General features: G+C 39.2%; 2 protein-coding genes across 2 annotated transcripts in view; one reads left to right on the top strand and one right to left on the bottom strand.

Annotated features, from left to right (window-relative positions):
- The window catches only part of adamts6 (ADAM metallopeptidase with thrombospondin type 1 motif, 6), a 61,976-nt gene extending 51,629 nt beyond the window's left edge, over positions 1–10,347 (bottom strand). Inside the window, exons 1-6 of the mRNA XM_034095360.1 lie at positions 9,938–10,347; positions 9,333–9,721; positions 7,271–7,445; positions 6,420–6,643; positions 5,750–5,833; positions 4,690–4,835 (exon numbers count right to left, since the gene is read on the bottom strand). Coding sequence (XP_033951251.1) covers positions 4,690–4,835; positions 5,750–5,833; positions 6,420–6,643; positions 7,271–7,445; positions 9,333–9,721; positions 9,938–10,037 — 1,118 coding nt within the window. The 5' untranslated portion in view covers positions 10,038–10,347. The remainder of the gene's footprint in view (positions 1–4,689; positions 4,836–5,749; positions 5,834–6,419; positions 6,644–7,270; positions 7,446–9,332; positions 9,722–9,937) is intronic.
- Positions 10,348–14,394: 4,047 nt separating this feature from the next.
- On the top strand, positions 14,395–17,240 carry LOC117456622 (placenta-specific gene 8 protein-like). The gene is made up of 5 exons (XM_034096556.2): positions 14,395–14,481; positions 14,993–15,093; positions 15,202–15,326; positions 16,697–16,805; positions 16,897–17,240. Exons 2-4 carry the CDS (start codon positions 15,009–15,011, stop codon positions 16,799–16,801), a joined length of 315 nt encoding a protein of 104 aa, XP_033952447.1. The 5' UTR covers positions 14,395–14,481; positions 14,993–15,008; the 3' UTR covers positions 16,802–16,805; positions 16,897–17,240.
- The last annotated feature ends 323 nt before the right edge of the window (positions 17,241–17,563 follow it).

Raw genomic sequence — 17,563 nt, 5'->3', positions numbered from 1 at the left:
GTTGCAGGAAGTCCCGACGGAGAATACTTTTGCTGTAGTACATCTCTATATACATCGATACAACATTACGTGTTGATAGAAATCAACACGTAATGAAATAAGACTCCACGGTTTGATGATTGATAGGTGTGTGGGCTGTCTTTCATTTTGACACACAGAACAATGAGGGCTATCCACCCTTATCCACAATGTTGTAATTCACACAGCCTCTTCCCTCTTCTCTCAGTGAGGAGCAGCAGGTTCAGCTTTCAGAACAAAGTAACCAAAAACTAAAATGGCATTCATGTTTTTAAATATGTTGTGTAGTAATAGATATATGTATTTCTCTTCTCAAGAGAGTACCAGAATGTGTATTTTATGTTAGTATTTCAAAAAATCTCCTGGGGGAGAATCCCCCCAGACCCCCCTGCAGGGGTTGGGTTTTCAGCATGTCAACTCTTTCACTTGTGGGGAAATTGCAGGATTGGCTCCAGGTCGCCCTTTTTATTTACTACAAGACACATGTGCCTTTTTATTTCATACAGTTCAATTCGGATTGAGACAGGGAAATAATCTAAACCTCACGCATGGCGTTTCACTGTCAATTTGGGCGATATAGCGTGTATGTAACTACATTGCAAATACTGATTTGAGCCCCACCACTGTATGGGATAGCCCTACCATAGATTACCCAACAAAAATACTCTGGAGCCGCAACTGCCGACCCGTATTGCGCATGCGCAGATCTAAGATCCAGTGGAAATGGTAAAAAAATAAAAGTCTGCTGCTTATTGTTCTACTAGGCCAAAATAGAGTATATGAGAGTGATCAGGGCCGCCCCTGGCCAACTTGGGGCCCCAAGCGGCATTGTGAGATGAGCCCCCCCCCACAACCGACGGGTGATTTAAAAAAAAAAAAAAAAAAAAGTAGGCTACTTTGCAAATATAATTCCTGTTTATTATTATTATTATCAACACAGTTACTTTTTTATACAGTGAGTCGTGGTCGTTCAGTATGCGTTTACAGGTGAATACGTCTGCATTTCCTGCCAAATACTAGCCTCAAAAAGATTAAAATATAATTAATGCAAATAAACTACTTCTACTACTAATAATAATCATAATCCTAATCAATTCAATAATATAAATATAGTTGTAATATAGTCAAGACAAAACATGCTTATGACATAAAAACTGATATTTCTTAAATCTGTATTCAAATGTGGTTCCCTCTGTCAGCAATGTATCAACATCTACACACACATTTCTATCAGTATTTCTCTGTGTGGTGGTTGACATGATGATGACTGTTAGGAGTTAAGGGGAGAGGCTGAGCATCACCATGAAATGTGCAAATTGACATACAAATGAATAAAAGGGGAACAAATGCTCCATGTTTTTTAGGCTGTAAACTTTAACTGTTATGTAAGCCAACTAGACAGACAGTTTATCACTCTTCCTCATGTACATTAGAAGATAAAAAGCATACATTACTTGAATGAATGTTAAATAAAGAATGCTGGAAATAACTGCATCTCCATTAGCCTATATGCTATGCAGAGACTGCCTTCTTCATGTCGTGAATTGCAGCTGATGTTTTAATATGGCAATTGGCAATTTGACTTATACAACATTCGCAAGTTGTACATTTGACTTATACAATAACCCACCTTCGAGTGATGCTCTAGTGTCTTCATGGTTTTTTTTTTTCCCTCTTGCTTGCGCCGGACTGAAACTGTCTTTTCACCGACATCTCTTCACCTGCACTAGTGGCCGTATCAAAGCCGTGATTGGTCAGATGTCGATTAATCGCAACGGTGTCGGGTTACAGACGTGCTCCCCTTGTCACCTCTCACTCTCGCGGGGGTGCGCGGAGAACTGCGCGGAGAACTGCGCACAGCAGCTGAGGCCCTCTGGGCGGGGCCCCCTGCGCAAGGCGGGGCCCCATGCAGCCTGCGTGATTGGCCTGTAGGGAGGGAAGGCCCTGAGAGTGAGAGTGCGTTAATTAATATATTTGGCAGTTTGGAGTAAGTCTGTAAATTTGTTTGTGTGTGTGTGTTTCATGTATAGGCCTCTCACGATAATTAATTTTGTTGGATACATTTTCCCGGAAATGATTGCGATAAACGATAATATTGTCGGCACCGTTGTATGACCATTTTAGACCACTGACATAATGATAATATATAATAATAATTCAAGTACATCCTTTCAAACTGCTAGTCACATCCTCATGTAAATGGAAATGTATCGAGTTCCTTTTTATTTATCGTACGATAAGTCAATTATTTGCTTATCGCGACAGGCACACAATTCTTTCACACACAGTGACGTCACGAGCTACCCACAATGCAACACGCTCCATATATATATAAATACGTCATTTTCCTGGAGGTGCAAATATCCTGGAAGTGCAAATATAAACAGCTAGCTAACGTAGCCAGGCAGAGCGCACTAGGATTTTTTTCTGAATTAACGACCGAAGAAATCGCTGCATGTCTTCGGATTACATCTCTGGACTTGAGGCGTGTGCTTTAGGTTGTTACCAGCGTAAACTAGAGCTGTGTGGGTTGCCGGATTGCCCTTACAGACTGCCTGCAGATGTATGGAAAAACGACAGTGGCCTTCGTCGATTTTGGCAGCATCTACGTCTAATTTCTGGAAACACCAGGTGAATACCCCACTTGTCACAATAATATTATCATGCCATTGCATATATGTGGTATTTTAGAGTTGACTAGATATTGATTAAGGCAATAGACTATGATATTCAGTACAGGAAGCTTAGCAACACCTAGACGGTGTACGGCTGCTTGCACCTCGCGTAAAACGGCGGATACCGGAAGTACGGTGTCGCGCTCGGCCCAATACCTGTATGTGTGTGTGAAAGAATAAAACAGTGGAAACAAACATGTTTGACTTTCATTAGTGATTGAAACTTTGTGCCCTTTATAGTCTGTGTCCAATATTGTGTATTTGTATATATTGTATATACTGTATATGCTAAGGTCCCGCTGCTGACACGATAGCAGTCATTTTGTGCGCATATGTGTAATTAAACCCATGATATCAAAATCTCACTCCAGCCAGGTACCCAAAGTTGGCAACCCTGATATAGAATAAGCTAAACTAAATGTCCCCCTTATTTTAAGCTGCTGTTTTGAGGTTTTATATATTCAAACACATGTAGCCTACTATGCGTTCACTAAAACATAATAAATGATAACATAAACCGAGTCTTGGTAATATAGCTCGGTTTATGTTATCGACAAACTGTGATCGCAACTACTAGCATCGCAGTAGTTGCGAATGCGATGCTAGTAGCAACTAAATGCTAATGTAAGTATGCTAATTATACAGCTGTAATGTTTACAAAGTTCGCCATACTAGTTTAGCATGTTAGCTAACATTTGTTAATTAGCGCTAAACACAGAGCATGGCTGAGACTAAATGTAGTCGTGTCTCTCTTTCATCGGTTTTCCAGCAGTAGCAGGGGGGCTGTTTGAGGCAAACCAACTCTGATCAAACGTTACCTTTTCAGCACCAAACGACAGAAAAAGTTATCCACAGTGCAACACTTAGCAAGCTTGTTGTTTGAGACCAAAACAGAGATCAAATAAAAGTATTATTGAATTTAGATTTTTCAGGTTTCCAGAAACAGACCTCTTCTGTGATGATAATGTTGCCTTCTAGATATTAAAGTAGTAATTTACTAGCTTGTAATGTGGGTATACAAACTTTAAAAGGCTTGTTTCATAATTTGTTTTGCTATCACATGCCCAAAATTGCATCATGCAATTTAAACAACTAACTAGCAGAATATGTGATTGATATGTCTAATTCTGCAGGTACTGCTGCGGGTTTTCTTTATTTCATCATGGGTGGCGCAGTTTGGGATGTTTATTATGTAGTTTACCCTTGTTAAACATAAATGGATAAGTTTGTAGGTTTATGAGTTACAGACCGGTTTAATGAGATGTTTGGTATCTTGAAAGAGTGATACACATGTATCACCTCTCAAAGAGATAAACATCGTGAATCTACTACACAGCCTTTGGTGTATAAGTGCTAAGTGAAGCTAAAAAACACCATTAAAAATGGAGCAAAAGGAGCTGGAGAACCTCAACTGACAGACAAACAAGCAAAAGCACACTAATGATAGAACGGCTGTTTTGTACAAAGCCAAGAGAGTCAATAACCTTGGCGTAAGCCCATGTCAATCACAAAATGCCATCTTTAGACAAACCTGTGTATGTGGGGGGTAGATATATTTGAGTTGCTAGGTAATGTGGCCAAACAGTTCAAGCCTATTCCAGGTAATGACAGAGTTTTGCTGTTTTATGGCAACACCCACAACATAAATTGCAGTATGACAGAGTTATTCTGTAACAGCTCATAATTTTCAGGACTTTATTCCAGTAAGCTTTAACACTTACAGGTAACATTTTTGCACAAGAACTGCACATTGGGAGGGTTTAGTACTGAAACTGCTGGCCACATCTCTTATTAAACACAAACATAATCTGGCTGGTGACTCCACAACTTTAAAAGCACAGAAAATAACCTGCAACCTATTTGCTCAAATGAGGAACTAAGTGCTACTTACTCTGAAAGTAACAACTCTTTAAAGTACACAAATCCGTGCTGGATCATTATACTGGCATGTGAGCTTAATTTTAGTCCGTGCCTGTAGATGTGAGCCTACACTTACCGAGTGATTAGGACGGCGTTGTCATGGTGGGCCATCCCGTTTTCAGGAATGCTGTTGCCGTCGCTGTGATGGGACAGGATGGACTTTTGCCACTTACAGAAACTGTCCAGAGACTTGTCCGCATGGTGGTTAATCTCCAGGTTAGGCTGCAAAATAAAACACAACACACATGCAGTATATTGCAACATGATTCTGTAGCACAAAAGAAAAACATACTATAGACCACAATTTGTTTCCGCATTTCATATTTAAGTATCTTATTGTAACGTAAGGTAACATATTTGTATGTGTAGTAACAATTTGTATTGTGTCATATCATTTTTGTTGTGTTCTTCATCAAATTGCATTATGTGGTTTTGTATCCTGCTACTTCATATCATGCCATCTTGGCTTATATAATGCTGTAATGTCTTGCGTCCTGTCTGATAATATTGTGTGGGATAAACACTTTAAACAGGAGACACAAAAAGACTATCAAGGGAAGAAGATGTAGAGAAAGTTGTGGTAATGGAATGGGTCAACTGTAGTAAACTGCTGCTTTGCCAGCTGTGCTAATTGTAGCTGATTGATTACAAAATAAGACTGAAATACTCAATTGGGTTTTTATATAAAGTAGAATATCCTTCTTATGGGCAAACGTGCAGCTCCACTTTACATTAAAACTTGTTTTTTGGGATATGATGCTACGTACAGAGCCGCTATGACCCCATTGGAAAAAAAACAGATGCCAGGAAAGCACTCCCATCACACATACAAGCACATGTACATTGCATGTAAGAATCCTAAATCGAGACTCCCTGAGGGAATATGTCTGAGCACATCTTTCATCTGAAGTGGTGGCCATATGGTGAATGGTTTCCCCTTCAAACACATAAAATACTGCAGCTCACTCACGCTAAGCATATCAGTTGTACACTCACTACAGGTGAAGGTACAGACGATATAAAAAAAAGCCTCACGGTAATATTAACTGCGATAATACTGCATGGATGATTCAAGGTAAGTGGAATTAATGAGAAAAACAGTAAAGGCATGAGACAGGCGTTGAGTTTTTTCTTACCTGATCTTCAGTCAGAACAATCAAGCGGGTCACAATAATGTTCACAACATTTCCTAGACTGGCATCACGGTAAAGTTTGGCAACCTGACCTCCAGAAAAGAAGAAAAGACACAAAGTCAGACAATTGTGTCCATATGACACAACATCTAACTTTATCAACCACCAGGCACCGTATCACATTACTATAGACATCTAGAGTGGTGCAGGAAGTATTCAGATCCTTTTCTTCAGTAAATGTTTGGTAAAGGCCCCTAACTCAAAACCTTTCATAGGAAAAATGATGTTACAGAAAATTGTACTAACACTATCAAAAGTAAAAGTTCTTAATGTGCAGTAAAATGTTTTCTGCCAGTGTTTTATTATATATGATGTGTTTGGATAGATATTAATTCTTCAATATGTGTTATTATGTGTTGTTGCATGTCTTTGTTGCATTGTACAGGCTGTCCGATTTTAACTCCTAAGAAAGGAAGAATATAAAAAAATTTAATCTGAAAAGCAACTAAAGCTGTCAATTAAAAGTGGAGAAATTATTCTGCTCAAATGTGTTCTTAAGTAAAGTCCATATCCAGTTTCACTCAACATTCCACCACTGGTAAATCTGTACTGGTAACAATGGAGGAAATGTTTGATCAACAACAAAATGACCAAAAAGTAGGATCAAACTTACAATATTCATTACGGACAAGATGTAGTGCTCAATGTCTTTGCGTCCGTGGTAACCGACCATCATTTTATCGGCAACCACAAGCGTCTCCACGAAGCGCTCTGAGCTGACGGAGCGCCTCTGTCGGTGGCTGCTGTTCGACTGCTCGCTGTCGTTTTGGGGTGCGGGGGACGAGTGGACAGGGGAGGGTGTGCTGAACTGGCAAGGTGCACTGCTTTTACTGAGGTCTGGGGATAACATGTCGACAAAGACAGGTTTTAGTGCATTATGAACATCAAAAAGTTATAATGCATTATCTGAGCGAGAGCTGTTTTGTGTATGCTGGATGCACATAGGGAATCTACCCCTTTGAACCTAGCAGCTAAAGCCTTTGCTTTATGACCCAGATGCTCTGGGAAAAAGCTATAAGATAGTACATGTTAGGGCATGCTAGCTTCCTGTCGATGACAGCCTTTGCTGTTTCTTATAAGACCGTGGCCCAGATACCTATATCCAGCTGGTTCTTCTTCCAATTCATCATATCTCAGCAGATACAGAATGTGCTGGAGTTGTTTGAATCTGAACATGATTATTGGTTCTTTAAATAGGATTTTTGCTTCTCTAAAAGTCAGGGCCAATGACTCTTTAAATTAAGCACTGAAGGGTCTTTTTATGAATACTGGAATGAGACTTTCTCCTACAGGTTGAAAGGTGTCCAGGCCAGGAGCAACTTTAGCACACAAGAGGCCTGGTCATGTCTACCAGAACCTGGGCCTAGCACCAAACCAGCACTTCCTCTAACCTGCTATGTATAGTTATTCCTTTACGTCAGTTCCACCCACACACAGCCCAAACCCAGATGGAGGTTCACCAACCTGAAATGCCACAGCTGAACTCCTGGCTATGCTCTTGTGGTGAGGGAATGGCAGACATTTTATAAATAACATGTTGCTGTGCTTCTTCCAGGTTCCATTCACCGGAGGTGGCGGAGGATATGTTCTTTAATGGCTCTATCAAATACTGTTCCTCCTCTGTTGTTATAACACCATGCTTGTTTGGGGGAAAGAACAGTGAAAGAAACAGGTTACAAACACAAGCAAAACACTGTTGAAAGAAAAATGCAAGTAAAATCTATTTACATTTGTACCTTTTTGAATGCTTTCATTGTATTATACATGCATTCCTATTTTAAAACAGGGAAAACAGTTTCCACCGTGTTCTCTGACAAAACGCAATGAACATTTTAGAGGCGATACAATTGGAATGGCAAGTCATTAGAAAGGCGCCATTAAATTCAGGTCACCCTTTTTTGAGAAAATCAAAATGAGTGATTTGGAATTTCAGCTTGAGTGAAAACTTCACACTCTTCCAGGTTTTCATCACATTATATACAACAATGGTCAAATTTGTGTATATAATGTGATTCCATACGATTCCCTTTTTGTCTGAACACATAGTCCACAGATTTGAAATGTATTCTGTGGCTCTAAAGGACAATGTCTTACATTTGAAAACATTTAGGGTGAAATATTGACATAAATTGAATAACATAATTGTAAATATGATGTCATTAGTGTATTAAAACCTGAGTAGGAATTGTGTTAACTTAAAGTGAGCCTTTCATATCTACATAGTCATCTTCCATGAAGTTGCCATTTTGCACCGCCATGTTTCTACAATAGGCCAGAACGGACAAACTGGTTCTGGCTCTAACAAAGGCATTTCATGTTTTTAGGTTACCTGAAAGTCATAGTACTTCCCCAACTCTCTTTAGAGGGAAGGGTGAGCAGAAAGATATTTGTTACAAGCTGAAACCTCAATTCTAGGTGCCTCTAAATCATATACACTGGACCTTTAATAGCTTTTGAGTAAATAGCATATTCCCACATGTGTTCTCCTCCTCTTCATGGAGTCACGTTTAAGCACATACAACACATAAGTAACAAGACTGCAGTTACATTTAAGAACCCCTAACGATTAATTACATTAAGACCAACATTGGAAAAAAGGTGTATCACCGCCTTTAGAGCATTAACAGGGAGACGTCCTTCAAAGTGGGTTTGTAGAAACACCAACTTGGCTTTGTAAAACTTACAATGAGAGCAATTACCCACACATCACATCAGCACACAGACACACATTCGATGTAGGGTTTTAACAGTGTGTGATGTCAAGATCTCTAACTATCCAGGCAGCTGATTACATTAGAGTGCAGACACAGTTTTGTCCATTTTTGGTGCCTTTAGAGAAAACACTAATTCAATTTATGATACGCTGTGTAGATCTTGCCAACACATTTGACTAAATGTATTCTGCACATGATTACATTTGCCAAAAAGAAGCCAGGCCCATTTTCCCTTTATTAGAGTTATTCTGAACCAAGGGGGGATAACAGCTTTTAAAACGCTTCCAATTTCATGATTAGTTAAGAGCAGCTGTCAGTCACACAGCGAGGACTAAAAGCTCAGACAGGATAATTATATGTTGTTAGAGCTGCTCAGTTTTGTTGTTGACCAGAACACATGGAGTCATATCAGGACACATCTTTGAACAGATCGCTAAAAGGGTCAGCTTAAGAAACGTGATCTCCCAACTGCTGGCTTTTAAAATATGAGGATAAAAGGTGGTATTTAAAGAACAAATACAAAAGAAAAGCCCTGATGCTTATCACTAACAGATCACTAGGACGTTTTTCCTCCATGAGCATCACCTCGCTCCAAGCTGCCTGCAGACTCAGTGTGCCAAGTGGAAGCCAGCCAAGTTTCTGTTAAGCAAACTACAATTGGTCTAATCCTTTGGCACTGCGTCTGAAAGATTGGCTGACATGAGAGCAGCAGAGGCTAGGTATATATTATCTGACATTAGTGACGGGGGTTTGTTTGAGGTGAGTGGTGTGAACTCTGTCACTTGGGATAATAAAATAAAGTTTGTACTCACCAGGCCCTTGCAGTTGCTGAGAGCCACTCTGGTCGTGCTGTGCTGATTTTGCAAGAATCCCACATAGTGACAGTTATCTACCATGTTATGACGCCACTCCATCCCTCCTTTGCCCCAATACTCCACTGTGAAATGTTTTGACACCAGTTGGGGGTTGAGTGTCAGGTTTAAGTGAAAGTGCTTTCCGTAGGCGGACAGTCTGTAGAAGAGCTGGGACTCTGGGGGGTCCGGGTCCAACGCAGGCATCTGTCCCATTATGGGGTCCACCGCCCCCCGTCTCCGTCTCCCCGGACGGTGGTGCTTCACAGTGTAGCTCAGGAACTCTCCGCCCTCATCCACCCGCACCGGGACAGTCAACTGGTAGTGCTGCAGGTAGGACAGGAACTCCTCTTTTTACAGGAGAGAGAACAGAAAAAGCCATGTGATAATCTGAATCAGGATCGGGTTTATTGACAGGTACGTTTAGACATAGGAATTTGTTTTGGTGTATGATGGTTCACAGTAGTATGGGTTAGTGCCAGTGTTAATGAGGCCGGTAGAAGAAGAGAAGAATGAACATACAATAGCAGATTGATCACCCTCCTCTCCACCTGTCTACATCATACCTTGAGAGTTGTGTGACAGTCTGTTGATGCTTTGAAATTCAGAAGCAGCCATCACCACCAGGCTCAGTGTCCAAGTCAGCGTCTTCCACAACATTTCCATAATTCAGGGGCAGATGTGACATGGGGTGGAGGGTAGAGGGTAGAGGGTGCTACACACGAGTTAAAAAGACCTGATGGGTCCGATGCCACACCATAACAAGTCCATGGTTTGTCTCCTTCACTTGAATGTTCTTGTGGGGCTCGCAGGCTCATCCAGGTCTCAGATTTCTCCTGAAGGCGAGCACTTCCACATCTCTCTGGCCTCAGGATTCATGTCAGCAGCTTGTAGAACACACAGTAATCCATCAGACACAGTCACTCTCAGGTGTAACTCCAAACAGGAAGCTCTATATTGGAAACTTGTCTTGACCGATCCATCTGGATTCCTGGGAAGGAAATCAATCAGAGGTTAAAACACCATTATCTCCTGGAATCAGGTTGTTGCTTCTCCTACAGCCGTCACGATGAGTCGATTAATCAATTCATCTCCTTACAGAAAATGAGTCAACACTGTTTCTAATAATTGATTTATCGTTTCAGTGTTTTACAAATGTAAAGATATGCTGCTTGTTCCTTTTTTAAATTGAACATCCTTAGATTTTGCACTATTTGCCACTCGGGTCAAGCTTTTCACCATCATTTCTATACTTTTTAAAAACCGAATTGATTCATCTGAAGATAAGATGAAATGTTGTACAAATGTTACAAAATGTCAATTCAGATTTGCCAGATTTTCCCAAATCTTCGTCCAAAAATCTGTTACATTTCAAAATATGTTGAATTTAAATTGACAGCAAGCAGCATTTACATCACATATATGAATCTGGAAGAAGCTTTTTTGTCAAGGATTTTAGCTTGAATATGACTAATTGATTAATGAACTAATAATTGCCTCAAGAAAAAAATCTTATAATTAAAGTTTACAGTTTATTTAAGTTGGTTTCATGACTCACCACGACTAACTTGACCATTTGAAGAACACATTGCCATAAACACCACTTATTTCAGCACCATGATCTGTGCCTTGTCCCTGCATATTCATCTGGATGTATAGGTTAATGACTAATAGCCTTAAAACGAGTACACAGTGTATATAAAGTGTTCTAGCCGCATTAAAACCGATGCACACATCTTAAAACATTGTCAACGGTGCCGACTAGTCGACATGACATGATATCATGTGTGCAGATTGTGCTTTTACTCACTGACGTGCTTCACGGCAACATGTGCAAATTAGACTACTATAAACAAACGTCAGCGGGTTCAGGTGAGAGAAGTGACTCCAGACCTATGTTCCAGACACGGATGACAAGCCTCTGGAGATCCGGGGTTTCTGTGTGGACCTCTCCAGGCTGCAGCCCTCCAGACAGACAGCGCTACTTTCTTGGCCACCCTGACCCAGACAGTTGGCAGCGGGCCCGCATACATACACCGGGACCTCAAACACAACCCTCCAGAAGCGTCTGCAAATCAAAATAAACCACCTGACATCGCTTTGAAACGTCTTGGTGTTGTTGCAAAAGGCTTCAAAAAGCTACTTATTGCAGATGTGGACCTGAAACGCTGCAATACTTACATGTAGATCCAGTGCGTAAATGTTTCCTGAAGTGCAAATTGTACACGCAAAAAATGCAGTGAACTCGCAGTGCCAAGTTAAGCAGTGCAGCTGTCTAAATGCTGCTTTGTAAACACAGTCTGCTTCCCTGAGAGGATTTAAATGCTCACACGAATCTGCTCCGACAAAACTAACCGGGCAGTTACTCAACAGACAGGGGAGTGTTAACAAATAGTTACCATGCTCATCTTCATTGTCAGCTCCGGTCCAACTGTGCAGGCAGAGCTCAGGACAAAAGGCTTCTGCAGCTCTGAAGTTCCGCTCACAAACCTCTGCTGATCTCCTCTTTTCATCTCCCTGTGGGCTCTACCATCCTCTAAAACTCTAGTGTGAGTTTCCCCTTCACACCGTATCTCAGGACAGACACTGTCCCCCAAAAAGAGAGCAGTTATATCAAAGTCTTGGATTTCCTCCAGCAGAAGGGTCTATTTGCAGCCTATCGTCTTTATAATCTAGACTTTGTGTACTTGGTGGTGGCTCAGAGTGGCTTAAAAAGTGAGATGAGGTTGCAGAGGGTGTCCTGCCACCTCAGAGACCGCCACAGCACACTGGATTTAAGAAAAGTGCATGCAAACACCAGCAAAAAGTTGCCTTGGAGCTGCTCCTCCTTACTACATTGCAAGAGACCGGCTCCCAGTCCGGACTGCAGCTTCAAATTTGCAGCTTTTTCAGGAGGGGTGACGTCACTGCAGATGTGCCTCTTCCATCAGCTGTGCGCATGTCTATCACATGTTGCCCTGAATTAACACGAACTCACATGAAACCTCTGCTCTGTGAAGAATATACACCTAATAAAGAAAGTGGAGGGGTAAAACCTTTGTTTACAGTAGTACAAGTAGAAATACCAAATATATAAGTAATGGCAGTTTATTATAACATTAATATACAAAATGTTGATTAAAGTCATGCATTTCAAGTATTACTTTTGCAAAAGTACATAAGCAGCAAAGTTGAAAGTAAAGTTTTACATTTACTCAATAATGTACTGTTTGTACTGCATTGTACTTTCTTGGCATTTCCATTTCCTGCTACTTTATACATTTAAGTAATGTTCTACTCAAACATTGATGCATCAGTATGAAAACATTTGTATATCCATACTGTATATATTAAGACATCAACCAAATGCATTTTTTATTTGAAAAACTGTGTACTTTTAGGGTTTTCATTGCAGGACTTTACATAGTATTTTAAAATTAGCATTCTTTTGGAACAACTTAACAATCTTAGAATTCTGTCAGTACTACATAATTATAATATTGTAGGAGAGTTCCTTTTAACCACATTTTATATTATAATGCATTAGATTTAATATATTGTTATATTTATATTTAAGGTGTGGTTTCTAAAACATTAACCTGAAAAGTAAATATAAATGTAGTGGTGTAAAAAGTAGTATATTCGATTCCGATATGTAGTGGAATACAAGTATTAAGAGGGAAGTACAACATTAAATATGAATTAATCCATTTACTGCAGGTATAAATCTGTACGGAAGATGGTGATATCATGCAATAGATGATCACCTAGCAACCATTAATATCAACAAGGAACAATGTCAAAAACAGAAGTTACATAATCTGACAATAGTTTGGCAACAACCTTGAATTTAACTAATGAAAAAGGCTGTCAGGCTAGAAAAATACAACAAGCTTGTGTAATTGTATTAGTTTAACCCGGTAGAATCCTGAAATAAATCAAAGACATAAATATTTCCAGGCTCTATAGAACAAATAAGTATTAGGATTGTCATTTTGATGTAAATTGTAAATCTGCAGAAGGTATATTCGGGTCTTTATTGCAGTGCAGGCTAATGGCAGCCCGAGTGTTTTGGTAATTAAGCCCACTTCTATCTTTAGGCTGTAGGAAATTGAAAATAATCCCTGAGTTTAGTTACAGCTGCTCATTATGTAGGAGCCTGTATCATTACAGCCAGGTTGTCATTACCAGCTCTCCTACACTGGCAGGGAAGGGGTCTGCTAGTGTGTGGGGGGAGGCGCCACCGTGTGGTATAGCAGGGATTTAAAATGCATAAAGATTGATGAATGTTTTTTAATTATTGTTTTACAAGAATGACATTCATCAGATTATGTTTCACTTTAAGTCATGTGTGCTGTTGGGAAATATGATTTGAATTACATCATATCAGTCATACACACCCAAGATTTATGATTACAGATCATAAAAAAACTTTACAGTCACACACCTTAGTTCAGTTGTGAAAGAAGAACTTTGACAAAGTTGTCCATTAATTTTAGCAACCTGAAGTATAATAGTCTAGGTAGCCAAGATATATTAAAATGAATGAATTGAAATTAAATCAAAAGAAAAAGGCTAGAAAACAAGGTTCAACATTATTTTTAAGGAAATGTCATTCTCGATAGTGTTGATTAATTTCCCAAAAAATAGGGTAAAAAAATAGCCTTATCTTAAAAGAAATTAAAATGATTTATTGCTTTGGATTTTCCACTAGTCATCAATTTTATACAGTAGGGAGGTTCATAATTTTATGAATCCTTATCGGATTATAAAAGCATAAAATAGTTATATCAGATCACATCCAATATGGAGTTTTATTAAAAAACTACTTTTAATTATATTTAAATCCTCAAAGTGCCATTTAAGTTAACATAAGCATTTAAAAAAATATGAATTAAACATGCCGTGTGTGTTTGTTCCCTAAAATAACAGCATGTGTAAAAAGAGAAGGACTTATTACTCAAACACAGGCTTGCATGTGTGTTTGAGATGTTTGCCAAACAATAAAGCACTGATAAAGTCTACAGCACATTGGCCACCTGATTTCCTGAGTTATAAAAGCTCCCACTGCCTCTGCTCTCAACCTGTCGTCAAGGAGCCTCTTTTGCCGGATTCACCATCCTCCAACCTGGTAAGATTGACCTCCTAACAACTGCTCGATTAGGGGGGAAAATATAGCTCATCGTTTGATGTTGAAAGGAGGTACAATCTAAAGAAAGTTAAAATAGCAAAATCGCCCGATTACTCTTAACAAACCATTAAAAGCTCAACATTTTTATTAAAATATACCTGAAGTATAACACTTCTCTCAGAACTGTTACATGATGTGTATTGTTTTATCTTTAATAATTGTGTATGCATGCTTCTTGGCTAATATTAAGCTGTCTTTAGCTCTTATCTTGCTGTAACAAATGCCAATTTCCCCTCTGTAGGACGAATAAAGGTATTCTGATTCTGAAAAGTCTAGGTAGCCATAATATGTATTACATTTATGTTTACTTACACCTGCTTGACTAGGAAAAAAGCTAATTTATGTGGATATTGTTTGATGTTAAACATAGGTTCGATCTCTGCTGGGGAAGAAACAGATGCACAAAAGATGTCCTATAGCTTCTTAGAGTTAAATGATTTTCTTTCAACAGAGACTTTAACCTGATCATGGCTGTGACAAACCAACCAGGCCGATACGCACCGTCTGACTTCCAGACAGGATTGTGTGATTTCTGCGATGACTGTGGAACTTGTGAGCACTTACCCTTCCTATCTGAGAAATATGACACTCAGTTAAGACGATACATTTGAGTGCAGGATTATATTTGTTCTTGACACATTTCTCCTCCCTCTGCCTCAGGTTGCTATGGTCTGTTCTGCTACATGTGCCTCGGCTGCTCCATCGCCAGTGACATGGACGAGTGCTGCCTGTGTGGTCTGCATATGAGCATTCGCAGCGTGTACAGGACCAAGTACAACATCAATGTGAGTTTCAGAGGATATAAAGACTGGCAGTATTACTCCATTTGGACCATTTTGTAAAACAGCAACATTACTATGAGGTGTCACCGAGTATGAGTACATTTTGTGGTTATACTGTAGCACTTGTACAGGTTTACTAAGAAAAACGTTGAGTTTTTAATACTTTTTAAGGCCTTCTGATTAAAGATGTAACATTTTAAAAGCCGTCCCATGTCAGACACTGGGAGAGAAAGAAAAATAGGACAATGTCCAAATACAGCATAACAAGTAAAAGCAATTAAATACAAATCCTACTTACGAGTATTGTAAGCATGATGAACTTAAAGTATCAAATACAAGACAAATATTCAGAAGAAATAAGCATGTTGCTGTTTTAGCTGTTCAAACTGGAGCTAGGTTTACCTACTTTATTTCTAGTTAGCCAATTTACTCCAGTGTTTCACAACATACGGTGCGAGCCCCTTAAATCGAAGGGTGTGGAGATGATTAATAGGAGAGGGAATAAGGAATAACGAAGCTCTGTAATCGTTTTTTGGGCTTTTCGCCAAGCTCTGCCTTTACGTGTTGATTATTGTATTGTTTTGGGCCTTGCTGTTTCAGTGTAAATAACTCATTTGGTGGAAACACAATAAGGAAACCAACCTTATTTTTTACGAGCCACAACTGTTAATCTTTAACTTGACAGTAAAAAATGTAACCGGAGTGTTCTATGACATGATGTACTTCTCCTTTCTTCTTCGTCGTATTGAGACTAATTCATTTGAATAGTTAGTCGCAATGCCAAGAGGAACAGTTGTACAAACGGGGAGAAAAGGGAAAGGGAGAAAAGAGAAGTTGAAAATAAATAATAATTTTGTTCCGTATAGCAGAATTGAGTTTTTAGTCATGCAAACGGCTCCATTTATTAGATGAATTTGAATGTGAGCATGTTTGCATGTCGCGGAAGCATTTAGCTCAAAGCATCATTGTGTAGAAGACCGTTTTGTTTGCCTACCCCAGTAAACATGTGACCACACATTATGTTCATACAGTATCATGCTCCTTTAAAGGGGCTCTGAACCACCCTGGATTGAGAACCATCCTGTAAAACCCATTAAGAAATAGCCAGAACAATTGTTACATTTTGAAATTGTATGAAGGACATCCTTTAAATCACTCGCATCTTAATTATTTCATACGTGTTTATATATTTTATTTATATATTATATTTGCATATTTGCTGCCTTGCACAGACCTTCTTATGCTCACACCGATTTAATTCAAATGTCCATGGTTATGCATCTAAGCACACTTGAATCTAAAAAAAAACTAGGGGATAGAATAGAGCCAATCCATTGAAACAGTAAAGTAATCACTCATACTTGTGTTTCCAGGGGTCATTGTGTACAGACTTCATAACACACACATTCTGTGGCCTCTGTGCCACGTGCCAACTGAAGAGGGACATTGACCGCAGGAAGGAGCAAGGCATTTTCTAAGTTGGTAAGCATTACAAAAAAACACCCCATGTTATCTTTACGTTTATGGAACTGTCAAAATTATGAAAATTAACAATCTTCCCTTTGCCTTCTAGATACCGTCGCCAGGCACGTTGTAAATGTGCTGCTTTTCTTTGCTCATTGCGGAACCTGAAGATACCGCCCTTTCCTTCTCTGATAAAGAGGTTAATTAGGTTGTATTCAGTGTACTGTGTGTCGGTAACAGTGTAGTACATTTGCTATCCTTCTGAATGTTAAGGACAATGCGTAATCTCTTCCAGTTAGTTACATATTAGTCAGCGGGGACACACCAAAGTGGAAAACGGTCATAAATGACTGCTACCGTCATAAAGAAAGGGATGTGTATTGTCCGACGCAGTTGACAGGATGTGAATTGTTTTGGAAGATGTCTTTAAATAAAATCCTCTTTTTCAAATGATTTCGAGTTACACTCTTTGTATATTGCACTTCCATTGAGAAAACCTGGAGTTAGTTTAAAAAATAAATAAAATAAAGCCAGGTCAGAATATTTTATTTTGAAATCTAGTTTTAAAAAAGATGGCATGATTGAGCTTTAATTATCATTAAGTTAGCTACTGACAATTCACTTCTTTTTTTTAGCTACAGCTACATTTGACAGGTGAGGCCACTGAGCACCCAGTGTGTAGGTTTAACATTTGACAACTTGTTAAATCATAATAAAAGTACAGGCTCTTTTTCACAGCAGACATTTTTTCGTGAGCAAACACACACATACTGTAG

Source organism: Pseudochaenichthys georgianus, chromosome 12 (assembly GCF_902827115.2).
Source record: "Pseudochaenichthys georgianus chromosome 12, fPseGeo1.2, whole genome shotgun sequence".
NCBI lineage: Eukaryota > Metazoa > Chordata > Actinopteri > Perciformes > Channichthyidae > Pseudochaenichthys > Pseudochaenichthys georgianus.
The sequence above is the reverse complement of the archived record's forward strand: the minus strand, read 5'-3'. Positions and strand labels throughout refer to the sequence as shown.